Genomic DNA, 25,650 nt, shown 5'->3' on the forward strand with positions numbered 1-25,650 from the left:
GTCAGGAGTTCGAGGCCAGCCTGACCAACATGGTGAAACCCCGTCTCTACTAAAAATACAAAAAAATTAGCTGGGTGTAGTGGCGGGGTCTTGTAATCCCAGCTACTCAGGAGGCTGAGGCAGGAGAATCATTTGAACCCGGGAGGTGGAGGTTGCAGTGAGCCAAGATCGTACCACTACACTCCAGCCCTGGCGACAGAGTGAGACTCTGTCTCAAAAAAAATAAAAGAGTATGTTGTCCAGTCCATGCATGATATGTGGTTGTGCAGTTTGTGCATTTGTAGCACCCTCAAAGAAAGGTGCATGTCCTCCTCCAAACGAAGACCCGAAGGCAAGTTCCATGTGTTCTTACCCTCAGTGAGGCTTATGTAATTATTTGGGAGATTACCAGAAAGGTTAATATTAACAGCTTGTTTTAAAGTTCACCTTGAACATTTCTTGTTCCTTTCTGTTTTGATTCCCGGGGAATACACCTATCATGGGCAATAATGACTTAAGGTGGAAACGGAATCTACTTTTATTACAGAATATTTTTTATGTTTTGATAAGAGAGAGAAAGGCCTCAAACCAGTATATATTGACCAAGAATAAATGGGGTGTGTTGCAGTGCTGTTTTATCCTTAAATGTTTGTTCCAGCTTCTTTGGGGTCCAAGAGTTAGGAAGGAGGAAAATTAGCACTAGTAGTTTGAAAACATTGTCCTGCAAAGAACACAGCCGAATGGTACCCTGCAATAGTCAGCGTCCTTGTCAGTCAGTAAGCATCTTACTGTGAGGGCCCTTCGTCTCATCTCTGCCTTCTGCGAGTGGTCTGTGGATGTTGTTGAGGGCATTTTGAGATCAGTCTGAGTTGTCTAGCTCCACTAGTTGTCTAGCTGCAAGAGTGGGAGAAGAAGGGAAGGGATTAGAGAGCCCAAGCTTTCCTTTTGTTTAGGGGAACTCTCAGCATGGAGGAAGAAAGGAAAAGAGATTAGGTAAATTCACCTGCACTGGTTTATATAATCCAAAAACCTTGTGAAGGTATCACCCCCTGTTACAGATGGGAAAACAAAGGCTGAGAGAAAAGCAAATGCAGAGCTAGGATTCAAACAGGTCTGTCAGAGACATGGATTCTGGGCTGTCAATTGAGCTCATGTTCTTGTTCTTTGGCCGAGAGAATCAATCCCCCCCACCCCAGTTGCATAGCCATGTGGCTCAAGTTTCAGCCTCAGCAAAATTACAAAGTGCTGCCTGTCATGGAGTTTATGAGTATGAATTCTAGGGATTTGAACATATAATATTTCAATGAACAAATGCATGCTTTTCCTGAATCCTGCTCATCTGGCCAGCATAGCTTGCAGAAGTCAGTCACAGTCATTCTGAGGACAGTCACACACACGGTCTCCCTGCAAGGAGCCCTGTCCACGGAGGGAGAAAAGCAGAAGCAGGTAGGATCAGTTCAATTCATATATTTATCCAGGCAACAGATATCTACTGAATGTCCTCTCTGTCCTCTGTGCTCACTGGGAAAACCTTAATGAATAAGACCAGCATGGCCTCTGCCCTCACAGAGCTTACTGTTTAGTGGAGAAGAGAGATTGATCCTAAATGAATAATCATACAAGTAACCTATAGTTACATAGAGTAAATGCTATGAAGGAAGTACAAGTGCACAAAATCTATTTTTGGAGGTATCCAGGAAGGCCTCCCTGAAGAAGTGATACCTCATCTAAGACATTAAGTAGGTGGGGCGCAAGGGCTCACCCCTGTAATCCTAACACTTTGGGATGCTGAAGTGGATGGATCACCTGAGGTCAGGAGTTCAAGACCAGCCTGGCCAACATGGCAAATCCCCATCTCTACTAAAAATACAAAAATTAGCCAGGCGTGGTGGTGGGTACCTGTAATCCCAACTGCTTGGGAGGCTGAGGCAGGAGAATTGGTTGACCCTGGGAGGCAGAGGTTGCAGTGAGCTGAAATCATGCCACTGCACTCCAGCCTGGGCGGCAGAGCAAGACTCCATCTCAAAAAGAAAGAAATAAAAGACATGAAGTAATGGTGTTAGCCAGGCAAGTGGGGAGACAAGAGTTTTCCAGAAAGAAGGAACTGAATGTCCAAGGGCCTTGAGGCAAAAAGATGCTTAGTGAGTCCAAGGAACATAGAACAAGCTAGCAGGGCAAGGATGTAGTGAGTAAGGGGAGAATAACACTAAATGAGACTAGAATAGTCCATGGGGGAGGTTGCGAAGGGCCATCTTGGCCATGCTAAGGAAATTCAGCTGGTTCCAAGAACAGAGTGAAGCCATCAAAGTGGTTGGTTCCAAGTAAGGGAGTGTCATGATCAGATCTGCAAATTTAAAGGACGCTCTACCTGATGTGTAGCGAATCATTTGGCAGAGGGCCAGAGGGGCCGGGGAGGGGTAATGGTGACAAGGGTGTGGCAAGGACAGAAGGACAGTGGAGAAGGCAGTGGATGGGACAGAAGCACTTTGAAGATAACTTTGACAGGGCTTAAGTGACTGAGTCTGAAGGGTGACTCCCAGGGTTCTGCCATTACTGACATGGAGAAAGATCTCAAGGAAGATGAAGAGCTCAGGTTTGACATATTAGGTAGGAGATTCCTATAGTGATGATGATGATGATGATGATGATGATGATGATGATGATGATGAAATAATAACTAACTCTTGTATTGATCCAAAACTACTAACAATATTATCAGCTGAAATATCTTGAGCCAGGCATTATGGCTCAAACCCTTTTCAATGCTAAATATCCTCATACAGTAATCAGCAACCTCTGACATAACAACTCTTATCCCTACCGAAGCATAAAATCCAAGGCCTTGTTGACTAGACCAGCAGGGCTGAAGTCCACTGGCCAGGGTTTCCTCCCCCATAGACAGTGCTGAGATGGGCACTACTAACATTTGCTTCTTTAACTTTCCTGCATGATTTAATAAACTCCACATTCTTCTTGCTTGCCCTCTAAGTTTCCCCTGTCCCACCCTATTCAGTCAACTTTTTTTCCACTTCTTTCAAAATCATTTTTGTATTTTTCAGAGTGGCACATGCCTTAAGAAAATCAAAGTCTACAAAAAGGCTCTTCCTAAGACTATTGCTAACTAGTCTCAAATAAAACAGCTCATATTTCCCTATTTACAACCCTCTAAGTCTATAGATACCCTGTTTGCTCTCAAAGGCCAAACTCCACATTATAATGTGGCCTACCCTACCTTCCAATCTCATCTAGTACTTGTCTCCCTTTTATTACTCTGATTTTTTTAAGTTTCTCGATTTATAAAGTCATTACCTTATGTTAGCTGAAACACTTTAAGTATCAAATGTAATTTTCATTGCCTTCCATGGATGCCATTAACGTGATATATGCATCTCCAGTGCTTCCACCCAGTTCCAGAGGCTGGGAAGTCCAAGGTCGAGGGGCTGCACCCGGGAAGGACTTCTTGCTGTGTCTTACCACGGCAGAAGGCTTCCTACCCTGATTTTCTGTCTCGTTCTCTAAGTATGCTTTTCCTCAGGACATTTGCTATTGCTGTTCTCCATGGACTGCTTTTCCCTTTGACCTTTGCATGGTTTCCTCCTCATCCGTCAATACTCAGCTCACAGACCCTCCGTGGCTAGAGTGGGCTGCTTCCCTTATTCCCCTCAGTGTTACTGTTTATCACAGCATCTGATATATTTATTTGATTGCATTTGCCACAAACTATAATCAGTATTGTCGACTAACTTATCATCAGGCTTCCTGCAACTAGAATATCAGTCCACAAGGACTGGGCCCAAGGCTCTAAATTCCACTGTGTCCCCAGACTCTAGCCAGTTCCTGATATGCAGTAGGTGCTCAGTAAATGTGTGCTGTTTGAAGGTTGAAAGAGCCTTGCACTTCCATCTCAAGGCAGCTTTGTTTCCTGTGTTTCCAGACTTTTTGAACATGCTGTTGTATACTTACTGTACTTCTTCACAGATTACAGACTTTAGTTTTGAGAGATTTTACTTTTCCATCATTTTATCTGAAGGTTGAGAAAAAACATATTGAATGTATTACTTGAAAATGTAACCTGATAAACCGCTTAAAATGTAACCTGATATACCACTTAAAATGATTTGTTCTGTGTCCTAAATCTGGATACAGTGTAGCTCAGTCCTTTTAATAACTGTTAGTGAAAGTGCCATCATCCCCGTTTGATAAATGAGGAGACTGAGAAATGATAGTGTACTTATGTGCAACTGGAAGTCTTCAAGTCCCCAGAACTCTCTCAATACATTTGCCTAATGTGACCTTGTGCTCATTTGCCTCAATTCCACACACTTCTAGAATCTATTGGGGCTGGCCTATAGATTTGGGATGAGATACCTTTATAACTTTTTGTTTTCCTATTTTCATTTTTAGACCTACGGAGAAGTAGAAAGAATAGTATAATGAATGCCCATATATATACCGTTTACGCTGATTCATTAGCTGCTAAGATTTTGACACATTTGGTTTACCTATTGATCCACGTATATACCATTTTTTCTGAAACAGTTGATAAGTGCACCATCATAATTGTATTGCTTAAGTACTTCAGCATGTTCAGCATGTATCTCCTAAGCGTAAGGATATTGTACTTCATACCACTGTGCATTATCACACTCACGAAACTTTTCTTTTTTTGTTTTTTTGTTTTGTTTTGTTTTTTTGAGACGGAGTCTAGCTCTGTCGTCCAGGCTGGAGTGCAGTGGTGTGATCTTGGCTCACTACAACCTCCACCTCCCGGGTTCAAGCAGTTCTCCCACCCTCAGGCTTCTGAGTAGCTGGGATTACAGGCACACACCACCATGCCCAGCTAATTTTTTTGTATTTTTAGTAGAGACAGGGTTTCACCATGTTGGCCAGGCTGGTCTCAAACTCCTGACCTCAGGTGATCTGCCCATCTCCGCCTCCCAAAGCGCTGGTATGACAGGCATGAGCCACCACAGCCTGCCATGAAACTTGTTCTTAATAGAATATTATCTAATAGTGTCCCAGTAATATCCTTTTTAGGTAGTTGATTTTAGATTGAGCCAGGATACGGTCAAATATGAAGCACTGTACTTGGCAGTCATACTCTTTGGTCTCCTTTAGTCCAGCACAGTTCCCAGCTTTTACTTGTCTTTCATAATAGACATTTTTTAAGAGTCCAGGCCAGTTATTTTGTACATGTCCTATGATTGGGATGTTTAATTGCTTACTCGTGATCACCCTCATGTTAAATACTGTTGACAAGAACATGGAGTAGGCCAGGCACGGTGGCTCACACCTGTAATCCCAGCACTTTGGGAGGCCGAGGCTTGCGGATCACTTGAGGTCAGGAGTACACACACACACACACACACACACACACACCTGAGACTGGGTAATTTATAAAGAAAAGAAGTTTACACACACACACACACCCCTGAGACTGGGTAATTTATAAAGAAAAGTTTACACACACACACACACACACACACACACCTGAGACTGGGTAATTTATAAAGAAAAGTTTACACACACACACACACACACACCTGAGACTGGGTAATTTATAAAGAAAAGAAGTTTAGTTGGCTCACAGTTCTACAGGCTGTACAGGAGGCATAGTGGCCTTTGCTTCCAGTGAGGCCTCAGGAAACACAATCGTGGCTCAAGGGGAAGCAGACACGTCTTACGTGGCCACAGCAGAATAAAGAGTGAGGAGGTGCTAAGTAAACATTGTAAACCACCAGACCTCATGATAACTCACCATCACTAGAACAGCACCAAGGGGATGGTGCTCAACCAAGAGAAATCACCCCCACCGGGCCCCACCTCCAACATCAGGGATTACAATTTGGGACTGTCTAGTTGTTTATTCATGATCATACTCATGTTAAATACTATTGGCTAAAACATGGAATAGATGAAAATGTCTAATTGTTTCCTCAGTATTTTCATTTTTTGACCATGTTATGTGATCATAAAAAATGACACAGATGCAAACCATATCACTTTTTTTAACGTAAAACTTCTTAAGGACCCGAGAGAACCGAGAACAAAGGGCCTTTTGGAAGTGGAGTTACTGCAGGCACTCACACAGCCTTCGACTTGTATCCCTGTAGCTAGTCAGCAAGTCTTTGCCAAGACTCTACCTACCAAAATTAGACTTCTTAAAAAGAATTAAAAAAGCAGTTCAGAGCACCCAACTGACTTTTTTCCCTCTTGCAGAACACTTAAGGAGTTCCGTGATCGACCGAAAGGACTTAATAATCAAAAGGATTAAGCCCAAACCCCAGCAAGGAGATGACATCACAGTGGTAGACGTAGAGAAGCAGATTGAGGCCTTCCGCAGCCGCCTGATCCAGATGCTGGGGGAGCCTCTTGTCCCCCAACTCCAAGACAAAGTGCACTTGTTGAAGCTCCTGCTCTTCTATGCTGCGGACTTGAACCCTGATGCAGAGCCCTTTCAAAAGGGCTGGAGCGGCTCCTGAGGGCCTGCCAAGCACTGAATGCCAAGAATACCTCCTGAACTCTCTCTCCAACTACTTAGAAGCTCTAAAAGCATGAAAAGTGGTTAAAATCTTACAGGACCAAACCTGTATTATTTAATCAGTAGGTTGTAATTTCTAACTCTAGTAAATATCTTTTTTTAAATAATCCTATCCTAGCCTGTTCTCAAATATGGCTTAAATATACAAGGTATATATATATTTTTAATAAATTATTTATCTATACTTTTTTGAAACAGGTTAATACTCTGTGCACCACATGTTTAACATTTTCATTCAAGATGTGGAAAAAATCCCTCTGCTGAACCCAGTCTATACACCAATATTATGTCATTCAAGGTACCAACAACCTGTTTCAGGAGAGAGACGTTCATTTTTCCCTAATGAAATGCAAGCATTCTGTTAGACCTATTATATTGCCTGTTCATTTGACTGTAATGAATAGGGGGTAGAAACAAAAGGATCAAGTGTGTTATAAAACATTTGATGTTAAAAGGAGACAATAAAAAGGCAATGGTTTTTCAAAATACCAAGTTCACTGTGACTCTGGGTGGGCAGAGTGGAATAACTATTGTTAAAAGGACAAAAAAATAGCCACATTTGAGAAAGTAGTAAGGATTTTTATTGTCAAAACAAGAGATCATAATAGAAGACACAAATAAATTAATTGTTCTCATAATTTTAGACTCCAGGGCCTCTCTATGGAAAGGCCAGCTTCTTATACAGACAAGGTACTATCCAAAACAAAAAACAGGTATTTGAGACAGTGTTCAAGACAATAACTGAACTTGTACACAGTGAAGAGAAATAAAAAGGTGGCTTCCGTATTTCCCTCCCTCAGTAAGGTTATGTGTTGCATAAAGGGATGAGGCTCATTTTGGTGAAAAAGGCTTTCATACAGAAAATTTTGAATTGAGTGACCTCCCCGCATAGGCGTTCCAGGCCCTGACCTGAACGAGGAAATCAAAGTAAGTTAACACCACTGGCTTCACATGAACCTCAAGACTATAATCTAACGGTACCTACCATCTCCTTTACTTTAAAAAAGTTTAATGTCCATTTACCTATACCAAATCAGTAGACTTAATTTTCTCTCTTAGGAAGTTTTTAACCAAATTAGAGCTAAATTAATCTCACTTTAAAGTGCAAGAAAGGCTCTGCTAGAGTAGTGTTTGTTCTGTGGCATAGAAAGAGGAGCATGCCTCCTCCGGCACTGGCCTAAGAGGCCCCACATGAAGAACTAGCTGCAAGACAGTGATCCATTAGGTCTGCCAAAAAGCAGGGGGACTCAAGGTTCAGCCTAGAAAGAGGGGTCCCTGCCAAGTCTGGCTTTTACCTGTACCCAGGTCCCAAACAAATCTTGGGTCCCCTAACTGATAAGGCTGGAGCACAGCACCAGTCATCAACAGGGCCAAAGTCGTCTTAGCGAGTCAGTGAGCACCTCTAAGCCATGATTTGTCAATGCTCACATGGATAGTGGTAAAGGAATAAAGAAGCCTGGGTTTTGGAACAGTACAAACATTCTTTACCTAGTAAGCAGTGATCAAAGTTCTTACCTAGGGTAAATGATGAAAAAAATAGGTAATGAGGTCCCCATACACCCGTGCTGAGAATATTAGTCTAACTTTAAAGCAGTATAAAATGGCTTCTTCCACACAACAAGGGCAAGCTTTATACTAATGTTTCTCAAAAACCAATTACATCTCCAGCTCTAGCCTCAATTTAATAGGTTTTTTACTTTATTTATTTATTGATTGATGGCGTCTCGTTCTGTCGCCCAGGCTGGAGTGTAATGGCATGATCTTGGCTCAATACAACATCTGCTTCCCGGGTTCAGGCGATTCTCCTGCCTCAGCCTCCCAAGTAGCTGGGACTACAGGCGCCCACCACCACGTCCAGCTAATTTTTGTATTTTTAGTAGAGACGGGGTTTCACCATGTTGGCCAGGCTGGTCTTGAACTCCTGACCTCAGGTATCCACCTACCCTGGCCTCCCAAAGTGCTGGGATTACAGGCGTGAGCCACCACGCCCAGCTGATTAAGTTTTTAAATATACCTTTCCTATGTCAAAGCCAAGGTAAAAGGGGAGTGGGATGCAAGAAACCACCTTTACCAGAATCCCTGGAAAGAGGGCTCTAGAAGCCAGTGGGTGTGAGCACATTCAGGTCACGGGGTTTGAGGTTATGGGCCCGTGGTGGCTGTTTCTTTCCTTCCATCACTGGGATGTCCATCTTGGGCGGCTTCAAGGCTGCTGGATCTTCAGCCATTCGGTTGGCCTGGGCACCTATCAGTTCCAATGGAGAGGGCTTCTGGGCTCCTCGGTAGGCCTGGGTGGCAAAACTTCCTACAAAAGTGAACCAGAGTGCAAATGATTTCAAAACCAGTAAACAGCTCCCGATATACAATATGGTAAGATGTCTGCCATGCCGCTCTCTTTTTTGAAGGTGCTGCCTTACCAGAATCGTACTTCTGAAGGGATCTCGGTCCAAAGAGGCTCCACTTATCTGACAAGTTTCTGTCCTTATCCCCACTTCCAGAGTCCATGGTGCTAGGATTTGGGCCAGGTAAGGCTGTGGAAGAACCAGAAGTGAACCAGCCCCTGGGAAAGAAAGAACAAAACATATCCTAAAATACTTCTTCCTTCGCCCCTAGAAATGTCTCTCACCAAAAGAACAGGGAACTATCCCTTCTCCCTCTGAAACCACAGGCTTAAATACAACCTCATCTGCCACACTAGCTTTCCTGAAGCACGCAGGAACTCGGAAGGGTCACAGGAAGGGCTCACCTGGGCCTCTGCTTAGGTGAAGAGTGCGGAGTGGTGCTTGGGGTGGACTGGGCTGATGCAGGCTGCCTCTCTTCTTTTGTTATCTCTCCACTCTGTAGCTTTAGTTTCTGCTCAGATGGGTAAGAAGAGAAACTTTTTAAAAATGAAAGCAAATTCCAAACAGCTAAGTCTAGGCATAAAAAATTTGGTTCGCATTCTAACTTTAGGCAGAAGACATCTACAGGTGGAATGATTTCGGATGATCTAACAGGTAGTCCTTTGTTTTTGCCATACTAGATGGAACTCCATCTCCTTAAAAAATGTGTTCATTCTACACTATATCATGAACATCCCTGTACTTAAAGCTTTACACTACAACTTTTACTTTCAGAAACGTGAAGTAATTTCCCCACATTCCCCCAGACAGTAAAATGGAAGAGCCAGAACGCTAGCTGCCAGTCTTCTTGGCCTTTTAAGCAGGGCTTAAGCTCTTGTCTCGCTGCTGCTCCTACCATGTACAAAGCCCTGCCCATCCTCAGTCTCTCCAAGCCAATACTCAGGCATGCTGCTTCTCTCCAGCTAAATGCTTCCTCTGAGGAGCCTGTTCCATTCTCTCCTCCTTCTCTCCCATAGTCAGCCACTCTGGGTTCCCTCAGCACCGTGAGCATTCCTCTGACTCGCAGTCTAGTGGGGAGAGACAGGTCTACATCTCAGCTCTTCTAGAGCAAGGTTCCCATGCTGTCTCCTCCCTCCAGGCCTGCCATGCCACTGCTTAACCCAAGCTGCACGCCAAACAATGATCACGTTTGAATTTTCTCAAACACTCAACAGATCCATTCATGTAAGTTGACAATCTGTTACAAGATGTAAGTTACAGCTAATATTTCAGCCATCCTCATGTTCTACTCCTATGGGCAAGACACAGAAAGTGGGTCAACCAAAGTCAATCCTACCATTATATAAGGTGAATTGCTCAAATAGAATTCTCACTGACCTATCCTGGAAAGTTCTCAGTTAAGGGTCAAAGGCTGCTGGTGCCCCTCTCTGGAAGCTTCTGTCTTGTTTGAAAGCTTAAACTGGCCACCAGCCCAAACCTGATTTCCTATAGCAGTTTTTAAACCTAGCCTCCAAAAGAATCATCTGGAATGCTCATTACAAAATGCAAACAGGGCCGGGTGCGGTGGCTCACACATGTAATCCCAGCACTTTGGGAGGCCAAGGCAGGTGGATGACATGAAGTCAGGAGTTCAAGACCAGCCTGGCCAACATGGTGAAATCCCATCTCTACTAAAAATCAGCCGGGCATGGTGGCGCATGCCTGTAAATCCTAGCTATTTGGGAGGCTGAGTTGGGAGGATAACTTGAACCCGGGAGGCAGAGGTTGCAGTGAGCCGAGATCACAACACTGTACTCCAGCCTGGGTGACTGCAAACAGGCCACAGTTTTATATCCACACCCACAGGCCACCAGATCCGGGTTATTCCTCGTTATGTATAATGTATACCATGATTCTTTCCTGCGTCGTGTGCTCTCCTCACCTTGCCTTCATCATACCCTGTTCAGAACTCTTAAAATAAAGCTTGGAACAAGCCTGGATTCTGACCCCCCCTTGCCTAAAGAAGCCAGCCCAAGTTTCTTAACTGTGATTGTGTCTCTTCACCATCTGCCCCGACTTCCATATGAGCCCCTTCAGGAGCCAGATTTCCAGGCTGCTTTGGAATGAGGAGGAAGAAGCCAACAGGAAGTAAGGCATCAGGAGACTTGGGCTCGGGTACTATGACTGGCTGCATAGATGGCCTCGAACCTCAATCTCCTCATTGACAAAATATGGAGAAGAGCATCTGCCCCAAAAGGAGATTGTGAGGATGAAATGAATGCAAGTGCTTCACAATCATAAAACACTATCCAGTATGAAGCGGTCTTCACTGAAAGAAAGTCATTTGAAACTATTCATTCAAATACTTGGCTATCACTAAATTACCAAAATTCTTCACTTATAGAAATGAAATAGCAAAAACGTTCCAATTCCACATTTGATTTTAACTTGTTCCTTTCCAGTTAAGCTGTTACCTCTGTTGAGGCTGCCCAGTTCTCCCCAAGATACTCCACATTTGCTTTATGGTTCATAAAGTACTCCTGTGTATATGTAAGCTGAGGCTCTCACTTGATCCTGCTAACCAGAAGTAGCAAAACAGACACCCCACTGTACAGGTGGATAAGCAAAAACTACGAGGCTAAGAGCTCGGGAGCGAGACTAACTCCACAGCCCCCAACTAACTGAGCTGGTAACTTCGAAACCACAGCCACATTTCAAGCCATGAACACTGAAGGTTTTGTTTTTTGAAAGTTCCTAAGAGCTTACGTGGAGTGCTTCGGCCACTCGAAGGTACTTGGTCTCCTCGGTGGTGAGGCCCTTGTGGGGTGTGTAGCCAGCATCTCTCAGCCCTGCCTGTCGCTCAAAATGCTGAATGCTTTCCTGGGTCTGTTCTGGGAACAGAGGAGATGACAGTCATGCCCATTCCCCTCTCCCATCACAAAATAAGGAGGACAACATGGATATCTACTATTCTCCCCAGAAGCAAGAGACCACACTGACCATTCAAAGAAGAGGAGACTTTCCCCAGAGAGGCACCACAGCAGTAATTCTGAACCTCACACAAAGGCTCTCTAGCCAGAAGGAAGCCTTCCCTCACACCAAGCTGAAGAGGTTATTCCTAAAGGGACAGCTGAAGAACCTTGAGGTCAATACTCCCACCCTCCTCTTAGTTGTACATGGTGACATTTTCTTTGTATTTAGAAATGCAACATGGGGCTGGATGCAGTAGCTCACACCTGTAATCCCAGCACTTTGGGAGGCCGAGGCAGGAGGATCACCTAAGGTCAGGAGTTCAAGACCAGCCTGGCCAACATGGAGAAACCCTGTCTTTGCTAAAAATACAAAATTAGCAGGGCGTGGTGGCTCATGCCTGTAAACCCAGCTACTTGGGAGGCTGAGGCAGGAGAATTGCTTAAACCCAGGAGGCAGAGGTTGCAGTGAGCCGAGACCACACCATTGCACTCCAGCCTGGGCAACAAGAGCAAAACTCCATCTCAAAAAAAAAAAAAAATACAAAAATTAGCCAGGCATGGTGGCGGGTGCCTGCAATCCCAGCTACTTGGAAGGCTGAGAAATGAAAATCGCTTGAACCTGGGAGGTGGAGGTTGCAATGAGCCAAGATTGTGCCACTGCACTCCAGCCTGGGCAACAGACTCTGTCTCAAAAAAAAAAAAAAAAAAGAAAGAAAGAAAAAGAAATGCAGCATGGAGAAGGCGGCTGATATCCCGACACAGTAAAAATTCTCCAAATATTAAACTTTCTAAGAGAGATTCACCACCCTCGTCACCCACACAAAAACTTTTGCCAAAGAGAAATTGGCCACATTCAGGCTAGATGGCACCAAGGTACCATCCAGATTCAAACCAGATAGCCTGCCTTGAACTAGCCAAAGTCTACTGATTCCACGTTTCTCCTGTGTGAAATGACCCATCCCGGTGCCTGGCACAGCTGACATACTCCACTCAACATTCCTTCAGTCTGACTTGATTATCTCATAATCAATAAGTTAGTTCTGCTGTGGAATGAATCATGGCTGACTTGCTGCTTAATCTGTGCACAAACTACATAATACACTGTTACACACAGGAACGTGGCAGCTGTGGACCAAAAGACTAGATGCCAGATGCCTTTTATGACTCAGTCATTCCTCTTCTAAGGAGGTATTTCCATTAGAAATAGAAGAAAAGAAAAAAACCTAAATGCATAAAGATGTTCTCCAGACTTACCAGGTAGTCACTTGAAAATCTAAAAAGAAGGGATTTAATGAATTACAGTATACCAATACCAGGAATTTTTTTTTTAATAGAGACAGGATCCCACTATGTTGCTCAGGCTGATTCTCAAACTCCTGGTCTCAAGCGTTTCTCCTGCCTCGGCCTCCCAAAGTGCTGGGATTACAACCATGAGCCACTGCACCCAACTAACACCAGGAGTTTAAATGCGGCTTTCCCGCCCCGCTCCTCTCCCCCTGAACGGAGTCTTACTCTGTCGCCCAGAGCTGGAGTGCAGTGGTGCAATCTCAGCTCACTGCAACCTCCGCCTCTCAGGTTCGAGCAATTCTCCTGTCTCACCCTCCCGAGTAGCTGGGATTACGGGTGCGTGCCACCACGCCCGGCTAGTTTTTGTATTTTTAGTAGAGACGGGGTTTCACCATGTTGGCCAGGCTGGTTTCATACTCCTGACCTCGTGATCTGCCCGCCTTGGCCTCCCAAAGTGCTGGGATTACAGCTGTGAGCCACCACACCCAGCCTTAATTGCTGCTTTTTAAAACCTAAGACTACAGCAACATCTAAAGTTCATGGCAGTATTAATTGGAAAAAAAAAATGGTATATTTACTATACCTGGAGTTATATAAAAATATGCATGTATGTATGTGGAAGTGGGTAAGCCAAATAAGTATGAGTGACATTCACATACTGGAGTGTCAGAATGTTCTGTATTGTTGGTAAACTTTTTTTTTTTTTTTTTTTTTTTTTGAGACAAGAGTCTCGCTCTTATTGCCGAGGCTGGAGTACAGCGGCATGATACCAGCTCACTGCAACCTCTGCCTCCCGGGTTCAAGCGATTCTCTTGCCTCAGCCTCCAGAGTAGCTAGGATTACAGACGCACGCTACCACGCCCAGCAATTTTTGTATTCTTAGCAAAGACGGGGTTTCACCATGTTGGCCAGGCTGGTCTCAAACTCCTGACCTCAAGTGATCCACCCACCTCGGCCTCCCAAAGCGCTGGGATTACAGGCCTAAACCACCACCCCCGGTGGGTAAACTACTTTCATTAAAGAAGTTACGTTGTGCTAGCCGGGTGCGGTGGCTGAGGCAGGAGAATGGCGTGAACCCAGGAGGTGGAGCTTGCAGTGAGCCGAGAATGCACCACTGCACCCCAACCTGGGCGACAGAGCGAGACTCCGTCTCAAAAAAAAAAAAAAAGAAAAAAGAAAAAAGGCCGGGCGCGGTGGCTCACGCCTGTAATCCCAGCACTTTGGGAGGCCAAGGCGGGCGGATCAAGAGGTCAGGACATCCAGACCATCCTGGCTAACACGGTGAAACCCTGTCTCTACCAAAAATACAAAAAATTAGCCAGGCATGGCGGCGGGCGCCTGTAGTCCCAGCTACTCGGGAGGCTGAGGCAGGAGAATGGCGTGAACCCGGGAGGCGGAGCTTGCAGTGAGTCGAGATCGCGCCACCGCACTCCAGCCTGGGCGACAGAGCAAGACTCCATCTCACAAAAAAAAAAAAAAAGTTACATTGTGCTAAAACAACAATGAATAAGTTTTGTAACACTGCTAGAACACATTCTCAAGCTTGTAAAATAAAAGTAGTGTTGCTGATTCAACAGATGTGAATAAGAAAATCAAAGTATAGGTGGGGCGTGATGGCTCACACCTGTAATCCCAGCACTTTGGTTGGCCTAGGCGGGCAGATCACGAGGTCAGGAGTTTGAGACCATCCTGCCCAACAGAGTGAAACCCCATCTCTACTAAAAATACAGAAATTAGCCAGGCGTGGTGGCGGGCGCCTGTAGTCCCAGCTACTCCAGAGGCTGAGGCGGGAGAATTGCTTGAACCTGGGAGGCGAAGGTTGTGGTGAGCTGAGACCACAGCATTGCACTCCAGCCTGGGTGACAGAGTGAGACTCTGTCTCAAAAAAAAAAAAAAAAAGAAGAGAAACCAAAGTAAGAGTCTGGACCTTTGGTTCTTGGTGAATTCACTAGGAATTGCCCAGGACAAACTGATGCCCTCCTGGAGAAGATAAACAAGGGCTTCTGACTTCAAAAATGAGCCAACCAAGGAGAACCTCTATGTACCTTACCCTGGTAGGGGCACAACTGCTGACAAGCTGAGCCATGTATCTAACTGTTAACTTCCCACAGCAGCCTGTACAGCCCTCCAGAATGAAGAAGTTTAGTTAGCTTGTTATAAGGTTAAAAAAAAATCCAAGTTCTCATATCAGGTTTCATTAGGATGACCAATCATACGTTCTTAAGACTAAAGACACTTGGACCTGGTCCTCTTCCTGGTAGACCAACTTTGAGCTGTTTAAAAACAAAACAAAACAAAACAAAACAACAAAAAAAACTGGGGCAAGTGGGAAATGCCCAGATTTTTCCCCTTCTCCAGCAGAGCTTGAAACAGTAACAGCAGCAGCTGCCAGCCACTGAGCACTGGGCCTTCTGATCCTCACCTCAACCTGCCAGTGAAATTCCCCATTTTAGAGCGGGGCAGTCTCTGTAGTTAAGTAGCTTGCCCAAGGCCACAGTGACAGAGCTGGGAACATGAGATCGTATCAACAAAGCAGCAGGAATGCACCTAAATCAGATAAGATGCTTAACATTTGGCAAATCTTCCACTTAATAAATGGAGCTTCAATACTGACATGATTCCACAGCCAAACTGACATTTGTTAGGATAAGGTAAGGCGAGCATGTTGCAGTATCATCTCCAATCAGCTTGTAGGAAGCCTCAACTCTTCCCTGCCCCTATGGCACTCTACTCTGAGGGTGAAGAGTGCTTACTTGTGATCAGAGAATTCATGATGACATGGGTAGCTTTAGCCTTCACCACTGGGACCTTGTCCACACTGTCAATGGCCGATGACAGGGTCATGGCAGGGGAGGGTAGACTGGCCTCTCCTTCCTCCACCTGTTCAAGAGAGGTACAGTACAGAAGCACTTAGGCAGGGCAGGGGAGTCACACACCTAAACTTACTCCTTTGGGGAGGAAGTTACTGAAATAACATTAATCTGGTAAGTGAGGAAATCGTTGAAGGGAGGAGTTGGTCATCTCCACCCAGCTAGATAGGTATTATCCATAGAGACGACAAAGAAAGACATTAGGTGAATAGTTTACATTTATAAAGGTGGGAAAGCCAGAATTTGAAGCACTGACGTCTACTACCTTCCCAGACTATGATCTTCCACTATACTATAGTACTATGCCCTAAGAATGCAGAAGAAATGCTTATTACGAAGCACTGACCACATCCCAGGCACTATGCTAGATCTTAATTGATGAGAGCACTGGCTAAGTGGTTCTGACCCTGTGCCAGCCATTAGAACAGACTGCCGGGCTCCACCTCTGAGTTTGATTCAGTAGGTCCCTGTTAGTCTGGGGTGGAGTTCAAGAATTTCTTTCTAATACATTCCCAGGTGTTACTGATGCTGCCGGTCCCAAGACCACACCTTGAGGGCCACTGCTCCCAAGGTTCAAGTAATGGTCTTTTGAAACAAAAAGAATCTACTTAGCTCATTTTCAACCTGCAAGAGCTGGCAGCCTCCACCTTCTGCAATCAAAACACCTGATACCTTGCTCAGGCCTAGCAGGGAGGAGAGAACAAGACTTATTCTTTATTCTGTGCTTGTCTGGAAGAACTGAGAAGAAAGTAAGATGGTTGAAAAGGGGGGACAGATAAAAAGTAATGAAAAATGTTGTATCCTTACTACAAAACAGAATTTATACCTTTAAGCTGTGACCTTGAGTAAAACTTGAGCCTGTTTCCTTACTGGGAAGACGGTTGATTCCTAACATGGGGAGAGTTAGGGCAAATGAGTAGGATCGCATGCGATGAGTCAAGCGGAGCTCTCCTTTGGAGCAGCTGTTCCAAGCCATCAGCTGTTCCGGCTGAGGCCCAGAAGAAATCTGGAAGCCCGCTCATCCCTTGCCTTGTGGAGCCATCAGCAGGGTGTGTGGCCTGGCAAGCGCCACCAGAAGCCCTGCTCACCTCCTGCTCTGGACCCTAAAGCCCACTGCTCTGACGTCACAGGCAAGCTGCAGCAGGCCTTTTCTCCCTGCACTTTTGCTACTTGTTACATGGAATACTCTCTCCTGAACAACTGACTGGGTCATATTTCATAGATAATCGATAGAGGGAATATCCCCCAGAGCTGTAGGGGCACTTTCTTAGAAAGCAGCTTTCTGCCCGGAGAGTCTGTTGGAGGCGGGGGGAAAAACACTCCTTAGAAAGAATCAAACATGGCTCTACCAAGAGAAGGTTAAGCAGGGAGCCCGCGGTCATAATATCAGCTACACAGCTAACACACAATGTGCCAACCCTTTACATCCCCTGACTGAATCCCCACAACACCTCTATGACATAAGGTATTCCCAACTCTCAGAGAGAGACACTGGGGCTCAGGGTAAAGTGGTGTGCCCAAGGTCTTGCTAGGGCAGACCACCTGGGACTCACACCCAGGCCTATTTCAGTGGACCCTTACTGTGTACTTCCTGTCAGGCCCTGAGCTACCAAGTGGCTCAAAGTTCAGAGAAACTGTAGCTACAGGTTAAACAGCCTTATGTGAACTTGGCGGGCCTACTTTATTCAGGCAACAGTCTAGCCTTTCTTGTCTTCTTGGTGGCTGGAGAGTCAGAGGGGAGAGAGTCCCTGAGGTCGGGAAGCAGAGGCTCCAATAATGCGAACCTACGAAACTAGACTGCACGAAGGACTGTGAGGTATGTTCGGAAGGGCCTTAGGAAGGAGGCAGTTCTTACAGAGGATGGCCACGGGCAAAGGCAGCTGAGGCTGGAGGAACAGCATGAGGACAAGGTACAGCATGCGTTCAAGAAAGGGCCAATTTTCTTCCCCAATCACAAAATGAGCACTTTTTGGGAATCTATGCCAGGCCATCGGCTGGATCCTGCAGATAAGAGTACAAACCTAGACATGGTCCCTGTCCTCAGGAAGCTAACGGAGGGCGAGAAAGCAATGCAGGGATGACGACGGGGACCATGGTACCGTGGGGAGCTCAGAGGGAGAGGTGATGGCCTTATCAGGAGGACGGAGATGTCAGGAAAACTGTCACAGAAGAGACTTTTGAGCTAAGACTTAAAGGATACCAATTTTCAGGCAAATGGAGTGGGAGAAAAGGTGAGAGGACAGGATGCGGACGGCAAACATCCTAAACAATCAGGGCAGTGTGAGCCAAAAACTGACAGGCAGAAAATACGCTGCTAAGTGCAAGAATTTTAGGTAACTTGCACGGTTCAAGCACTGGGTAGGGGAGCTGGAGAGATGCAGGCAGGACTTAGATCACATGGACTGTGGATCATGCTGAGCTTGGATTTAGCTCTGTGGGGAATATGAAGAGTCTCAGGAGCAGACAAGGCCATTCTAGTTTTGAATTAAAAAGAAAAAAAGAGGGAGATTTAAAAAACCATCTATTGGGTACACTGTACAGTATTCGGGTGACGGGTGCACGAAAAGCCCAGACTTCACCACTATACAATTCATCCATGCGAACACCACCTCGGGTAACCCTAAAGCTACTGATTTTTTTTTAACAAAATAAATAAAATCTTAAAAAAGAAAAAAAGACAGCTATAACTGAGGCACAGAAAACACATACAGGGAGTGGTTGCTGCCCAGTTCCATGGGCACAGGGAGCCACTGAAGGCTTCTGGAGCAGAGGAAGGACAAAGGGGTTGCGTATGCCAGAAGTGGCCAGCAGGGTCAGATACCTTGGCGAGGTGCTGATACTTGCGCTCTGGAATCACTGGCTTCCAAGGGACGCTGCCCATGTCCGATGGAGGAGGAGTCATGGGCGCAGGGTCCTCGAGGGTATCATCATAGCTGAGTGCCCGGCGGTATATCCCGATGGGCAGGGACATCTTGCCTAGAGGCGCACTAGCCTCAAGAGCTAAGAACAGAGACACCTGTCAAGACAGGTTCAGCAACTGGACATACTAGCAGCTTTAAATTAATCTGCAGGAAGGAAAGCTCTGAAATACTCTTGTTCTTGAACAGAGCAAAATAGCTTGTTTTGGAGTAGCTAATCCCATCCAGGAAAGGCAGTGGTACCAATCCCTTCCTCTATGCCTGACACCTTGGGTGGCCCACTTAACCCACTCAGCCGTCCTAATCCTTTTTTTTTATTATCTGTTTAGAGACACAGTCTATGTTGCCCAGGCTGGAGTGCAGCGGCACGATCACGGCTCACTGCAGGCTCAACCTCCTGGGCTCAAGTGCCTCAGCCTAGCGAGTAGTTGGGATTATAGGCATATGCCACCACGTCCAGCTAATTTTCATGGATCAGGAAACCTGAAGTTCCATTTAAAGGTACTTGACCACAACTTCAAAGTACAGTTTGGAATCAAATCCCAAACCTATCTGATTTCAAAGCTGTGTCCTTTATGCCACAGAAGCCACCCCCTACTGCAATACTAAGGCTCTCAGTTCGTGCAAGACTGAAGATATGAAATGACCGAGGATACGAAGTTCTCATTCCCATTTCATAGATGAGGAAACTAAGGCCTAGGGGTAAAGTGACCTTCCCAAGTTCATTCAGAAAATGGCTACCTGGGGCTCAGCCAAGGTCTGTGAATCCTCTACCTTCCTTTCCTCACCAAAGAAAACACCAGCACTAACAGAAATGTTGTGTGGCATCACTGTTCTGTATGATTTATTAAAACAGTAGAGTCACTTTCCATCACAGAAATTATTGACAACCACTCTCGCAAACCACCAGCTGATCCTGCCATTCCTGTCCACTGGAACTGACGCCCAGCATGTCGGGTTGTGATGCAGCCACCCCATTCAAGGGCACTCTCAGCTGTGCCAGACCAGGGAGCCAAGTTCATTGTGTTTCATTTGCTAATCCTTGCATATCAGAACTAATGTCCAGAACCTACCTGAAAGGTAACATTTTCCTGTGGCTAAAATCATATAATAACACTCTCTAAGACATCAACCTGCCTGGCAATAAGTCCAAAACCACAAAAGATTTCATTTAAACGGCAAGGGGACCAAGCAGCTATTATTACTATTGCTATTAGTAATAATTAACAAAACCATAGAAATAAAAAGAGGATTAGAGGTTGCCAGAGAGTGGGTGGGGGGAGTGAGGATACTACTGCTAATGGTATGAGGTTTTCCTTTGGAGGTTATGAAAACGTACTGCAGTTTGGACGGGTGTGGTGGCTCACACCTGTAATCCCAGCACTTTGGGAAGCTGATGTGGGTGGATCACCAGAGGTCAGGCGTTCCGGCCTAGCCAACATGGTGAAATCCCATCTCTACTCAAAATACAAAAATTAGCCAGGTGTGGTGGTACATGCCTGTAGTCCCATCTACTTGGGAGACTGAGGCAGGAGAATTGCTTGAACGCAGGAGGCGGAGGTTGCAGAGAGCCAAGATCGTGCCACTGCATTCCAACCTAGGCAACAGAGCAAGATTCCATCTCAAAAAAAAAAAAAAAAGAAAGAAAAGAAAATGTACTGCAATTGATAGTAGTGTTGTTTGCACAACCCTGTGAATATACTAAAAATCACGACGTTCACTTTCAATGGGTGAATTTTATGATATGTGCATTACATCTCAAACACACACACAAGCAAATAATAATTACTAAGTCTTCCTCCTTGCTAGACAATTACATCCCTCATCTTATCTAATCCTCATTAAGCAGATATTCTTCCCATTTTCAAATTTTCCATTTTCACAATCAACTTGCCCAATATCACCTAGCTTGAAAGAGTGCGCTGGGAACTGGAACACAGACCTGAGCCGGTGCACACACTGCATGCAACACACTACAAAGCATTCACTGAATAGGCACAATCCTATGGCTCGCGATGGCTACACGGAGTTTGTGGTAATCACAGCAACAATGAAAGACAAACTAAAACGGAGCTGATGATGTTAAGACTAGAGATGGATCTATATTGGGGAATACGGGAGACTTGGGGAGCAATTTCAAAAACATCTTAAAGACTCCCACTGAACAGCCATCCTAAAACAAATAAAGTCAGCTAGTATTTACTGGAAAATGTGTTCGTATAAAGACAGACCAAATGCATTCTGGGCAGTAAATACATATTTATCACTGATTTTTAACTCCTGTTTTTACATATTTTGTTTAATCTTCACAACCCCGAGAGATAGGAACCATCATCTTTCTTCATCATCATACTTTACCGATAATCAGAAATTAAGCGATTCAGATGTAATTAAAAATCACTTTCCTTTCTCATAAAACAATTCAAGTAGTCATCAATGGTGTCAATAACCCAGAACTTGACTCATTAAGGGTTGCTGTGAGCATTTTCATGATTAAGTTCAATCTGCCATTTAAGCAGGCTGGTGCCTTTTTACCAAGACTTCCATCCCACCTCCCCATCACCCCCAAAAAGGTGAGTTTAATCACTTTGGTACATACTACAAGAACTGCACAACTTATTCTGAATTATTATTTGATAACTAGGAAAGTAACAAACTTGTCATAATACCCTTAAATGAAGTGACTATTCTCTTTAAGTTAAAGTTTCATACTACGGCTGAGCGGCTAATAAAATATTTAAATGATGCCAATCTAAGGCTAGGCGTGGTGGCTCACACCTGTAATCCCAGCACTTTGGGAGGCCAAGGTGGAAGGATCACCTGAGGTCAGGAGTTTGAGACCAGCCTGGCCAACATGGAGAAACCCTGTCTCTATTAAAAATACAAAAATTAGCCGGGCTTGGTGGCAGGCAGCTGTAATCCCAGCTACTCGAGGCTGAGGCAAGAGAATCACTTGAGCCCAGGAGGCGGAGGTTGCAGTGAGCTGAGATCACACCACTGTATTCTAGCCTGGGCAGCAGAGTGAGACTCAAAAATAAAATAAAACTGGCTGGGCGTGGTGGCTCACACCTGTAATCCCAACACTTTGGGAGGCCGAGGCAGGCGGATCACAAGGTCAGGAGTTCCGCCGGGCACGGTGGCTCACGCCTGTAATCCCATTACCTTGGGAGGCCGAGGCGGGCGGATCACAAGGTCAGGAAATCGAGACCATCCTGGCTAACACGGTGAAATCCCGTCTCTACTAAAAATACAAAAAATTAGCTGGGCATGGTGGTGGGCGCCTGTAGTCCCAGCTACTCGGGAGGCTGAGGCAGGAGAATGGCGTGAACCCGGGAGGCGGAGCTTGCAGTGAGCTGAGATCGCGCCACTGCACTCCAGCCTGGGCGACAGAGCAAGACTCTGTCTCAAAAAAAAGGTCAGGAGTTCCAGACCAGCCTGGCCAATATGGTGAAACCCCGTCTCTACAAAAAATACAAAAATTAGCTGGGTGTGGTGGCGGGCGCCTGTAATCCCAGCTACTGGGGAGGCTGAGGCAGGAGAATGGCTTGAACCCAGGAGGCGGAGGTAGCAGTGAGCCGAGATTGTGCCGCTGCACTCCAGCCTGGGCAACAGAGCAAGACTCCATCTCAAAAAAATAAAATAAAATAAAATAAGCCAATCTAGTAAATCTAAATACTCGCTTGGTAGCAGAGATTAACCATTAATATATAGTTCCGATAAAATGGTTTCTGTCTAGCTTAAAACATTAATAAGGGCAAAACATGATTTTACCAAAAAGAATTAAGTTTACCAGGCACTTCTGGTTGTCTTGAAGCCATTGAAAGACTGGGATCCAGGTGCTTTTTCTATACAGAATTCCGAGCTGAGTCCCTGCCACCTAATAAAATAACAAAGGGCATTTTCTTATGGTGAGCAGCACCAATGCTGTTCTTCTGGCAGGCACACAGAATTGAACGGCTTGTTTACAAGGTTGACACACATGCAAGAGCCAGTGGGTGACAAACATGCCAATGAAAAAAGAAGGATAAAGTCAAAGGTCTCACCACACCTGTGGCTGATCTTAACACCTGTGAGATGACAGAGCTAAGATGCCATACATGGTGAAAAAGTCACCTTACCACAGTGAAATGATGTGACGACTAAGCGGACAGACAGATGTTAATGAGGAACATGGTCCAGCTGCTGCAAAGTAGCAAAGCTTCCCAGGAAGAGTCCATCCAGAGGTTCTAATAACAACAAACAGCCAGCATTGGAACAGCCCGTCAGAGTCTGCCAAACACTTGTTTATTCCCCACAACAACCTTGCTCATTTCATTTTCTTAACTCACAGCAAGCGGCTAGATACTACAGTAGGGAAATTTGTTCTTTATAGCTAACACTATAAACTATTTACAGCGTTTATCTTGTCTTTTAATCCTTGCAGCAAGATGGCAAACCAGATATTATTTATCCCAATCCCAATTTTTTTTTTTTTTTTTTTTTTTTTTTTTTTGAGACGGAGTCTCACTCTGTCGCCCAGCCTGGAGTGCAGTGGCGCGATCTTGGCTCACTGCAAGCTCCACCTCCCCGGTTCACGCCATTCTCCTGCCTTAGCCTCCCAAGTAGCTGGGACTACAGGCGTCTGCCACCACGCCTGGCCAATTTTTTGTATTTTTAGTAGAGATGGGGTTTCACCGCACTAGCCAGGATGGTCTTGATCTCCTGACCTTGTGATCCGCCCACCTCGGCCTCCCAAAGTGCTAGGATTACAAGCTTGAGCCACCGCGCCCGACCCCAGTTTTTTTTTTTAAGCTATCTCTTACAGAAAGGCTATCCCAAATTTAAAGAGAAGGAAACTGGCCAGGTGCGGTGGCTCACGCCTGTAATCCCAGCATTTTGCGAGACCCAGGCGGGCAGATCACTTGAGGTCAGGAGTTCGAGACTAGCCTGGCCAACATGGTGAAACCCCATCTCTACTAAAAATACAAAAATTAGCCAGGCATGGTGGCGGGCGCCTGTAATCCCAGCTACTCGGGAGGCTGAGGCAGGAGAACAGCTTGAACCCGGGAGGCGGAGGTTGCAGTGAGCCGAGATCGAGCCACTGTACTCCAGCCTGGGCGACGGAGTGAGACTCGGTCTCAAAAATAAAAATTAAAAAAATTTAAAAATGTTAAAAATAATAATAAAGAGAAGGAAACTAAAAATCAGAGGAGTTAAGTAAATTTGTCCACGGTCACAGATAAGTGGTCCGTGCGCAAGGTAGGTAGTTTCATGCCCAGTTTACAGGGGAGTTAAAACGAGGGCCTGAGAAAGTTACTCTTGTTTTTCAGCTTGCTACACCGTCCCTCTATCCCGATAGGACTCAGACAGAGCAAACAAGTTATTGATAGTTCTTCACTAACGAGCATCCCAAAGGCCGAATTCAGCCATCCTCCCAGTCCAGGGAGCATTCCCGCCCCAGACACGTCCCCTTCCCCCTTTCCCTTTCCCTGTGCCCCCACCCCCCAGCTCACCGTCCCTCTGCCTCTCCTTCACAATATACAAGACGGTGCCGCCAGGATACGAAAGGCCGGCTGCTTCACCCACCCCTCCAGGCTAAGATTAGGGCCAGGACCCTAGCCTAAGGCGGGGTGTGGGGAGATGAGGTTGAGGACAAGCCGCGGGGGCTCGGGCTGGGCTGGTCCCACGAAGCGGAGGGGAAGCCCGTACGGGAGCTGCAGGGCATCCCCGGAGAGAAGCCCCATTACGGAGACCCCCGAGAGCGGAGCCAGGGAGGCAAGAGGCGACCCAGCCGAGCTCGAAGCCGGGATGAAGGGTTAAGAGGTGCGGGGAGAGGGGAGTGGCTTGGAGGGGCCCCGAAATCGGGCCTCGCCGGAAGCGCCCCTCATGATCGCCAGAGAACGCAGCCCCAAGGGAGGGCCCAGGCCCGCCATCTGTTCACCTGTGATCCTGCTGCCGCGGGACTGCCTGCGGCCCGGAGTCCGGCACTAAAAAGGTTCCGAGGGCCCACGTCTCCCGAGAGGCTGTGGCGCAGTCTGGACCCAAGCCATTGCGAGAGCGGCGGCGATTTCGAAGGTCCCCAAGACCCACTAGGTAGCAGTACCCACCCAGCGGGCAGGCAGCACTGCAGATAAAGCCTCCGGAGACCGCGGGATCTCGCGCGAGACTTGGCCCAGCGGAGCACAGGGCATGCTGGGAGTTGTTGTCCACGATCGCGAGACCCGCCCCCTCCCCACGCCCTTCGCTGCCCAGCGAGTTGTGGAGCCGCAGCTCCGAGTGTGGAATCCGCCAGCCCCGAGAGGAAACGCCACACTTCACCACCACTTCCTCAGCGCGTGTGCTGTGCCTGGGTCTGTGACAAGCTAAGGGAAGACGGAGGTAGCATAGTAAAATGACACCCACAAACCGAAGCCCTCAAGGCTCAAAAAGGGCTGCCAAGTGCGAGCATTTGTCATCCTGTTTTTCCCACTTCACGGAGGTGAAGCTGAGACTGGGAGAGATGAGAAGTCACTTCGATTAGCAAGCGGTGCAGTGAGCACGGACTGTCTCCCAAAACAGCAGGGTTAGGCAGGGTTCGTACTAGTAGCTGAACCAAAAAAGGGAACCGACCTCACCTGCCTCCCCTAGGGAAGGCGATCCTAATATCATTTCTCTTTTACATAAAGGAAAGTGAGGCTTAGAGGCGCCAGCTGAGGTGTCAGTCACATCCTGAAGGAAGACTTCTCTTATCCCTGAAGGGTTCACAAAGAAGGCGAAGCAACGAAGTTACAGCAGAATTTGCAAAAA

General features: G+C 46.1%; 2 protein-coding genes across 9 annotated transcripts in view; one reads left to right on the forward strand and one right to left on the reverse strand.

Moving 5' to 3' along the window:
- The window catches only part of SIMC1 (SUMO interacting motifs containing 1), a 103,472-nt gene extending 96,464 nt beyond the window's left edge, over positions 1 to 7,008 (forward strand). For all 5 annotated transcript variants that reach the window (XM_031010987.3, XM_063706986.1, XM_063706985.1 and 2 more), the window contains one exon: positions 6,199 to 7,008. In XM_031010987.3, the coding sequence (XP_030866847.3) occupies positions 6,199 to 6,461 (263 nt within the window). In that variant the 3' untranslated portion in view covers positions 6,462 to 7,008. The remainder of the gene's footprint in view (positions 1 to 6,198) is intronic.
- Positions 7,009 to 7,078: 70 nt separating this feature from the next.
- On the reverse strand, positions 7,079 to 25,018 carry KIAA1191 (KIAA1191 ortholog). Of its 4 annotated transcripts, none has more exons than XM_055386307.2 (8): positions 24,806 to 25,018; positions 22,657 to 22,762; positions 18,789 to 18,967; positions 15,851 to 15,977; positions 11,605 to 11,729; positions 9,264 to 9,370; positions 8,935 to 9,077; positions 7,079 to 8,822 (listed from the first exon to the last, which is right to left on the reverse strand). In XM_055386307.2, the coding sequence occupies exons 3-8, from the start codon at positions 18,936 to 18,938 to the stop codon at positions 8,614 to 8,616; spliced, it is 861 nt and encodes a 286-aa protein (XP_055242282.1). In that variant the 5' UTR covers positions 18,939 to 18,967; positions 22,657 to 22,762; positions 24,806 to 25,018; the 3' UTR covers positions 7,079 to 8,613. The 4 variants fall into 4 exon arrangements, with proteins under 4 accessions (XP_055242282.1, XP_004043095.1, XP_063563058.1 ...); XM_004043047.5 differs by lacking the exon at positions 24,806 to 25,018 and adding an exon at positions 23,004 to 23,108 and having other exon boundaries at positions 22,676 to 22,762; XM_063706988.1 differs by lacking the exon at positions 24,806 to 25,018 and adding an exon at positions 23,004 to 23,108.
- Positions 25,019 to 25,650: the final 632 nt, after the last annotated feature.

The sequence above is a fragment of the Gorilla gorilla genome, chromosome 4 (assembly GCF_029281585.2).
Source record: "Gorilla gorilla gorilla isolate KB3781 chromosome 4, NHGRI_mGorGor1-v2.1_pri, whole genome shotgun sequence".
Taxonomy (NCBI): Eukaryota; Metazoa; Chordata; class Mammalia; order Primates; family Hominidae; genus Gorilla; species Gorilla gorilla.

Coding starts and splice junctions, on each gene's coding strand:
- KIAA1191 (XM_004043047.5), bottom strand. CDS start 22,703: ATGGCTTCAAGACAACCAGAAGTGCCTG. Junction 11,730..15,850: donor CATGAATTCTCTGATCACAA/GTAAGCACTCTT, acceptor CTCTGTTCCCAG/AACAGACCCAGGAAAGCATT. Junction 9,371..11,604: donor GAGTGGCCGAAGCACTCCAC/GTAAGCTCTTAG, acceptor CCATCTGAGCAG/AAACTAAAGCTACAGAGTGG.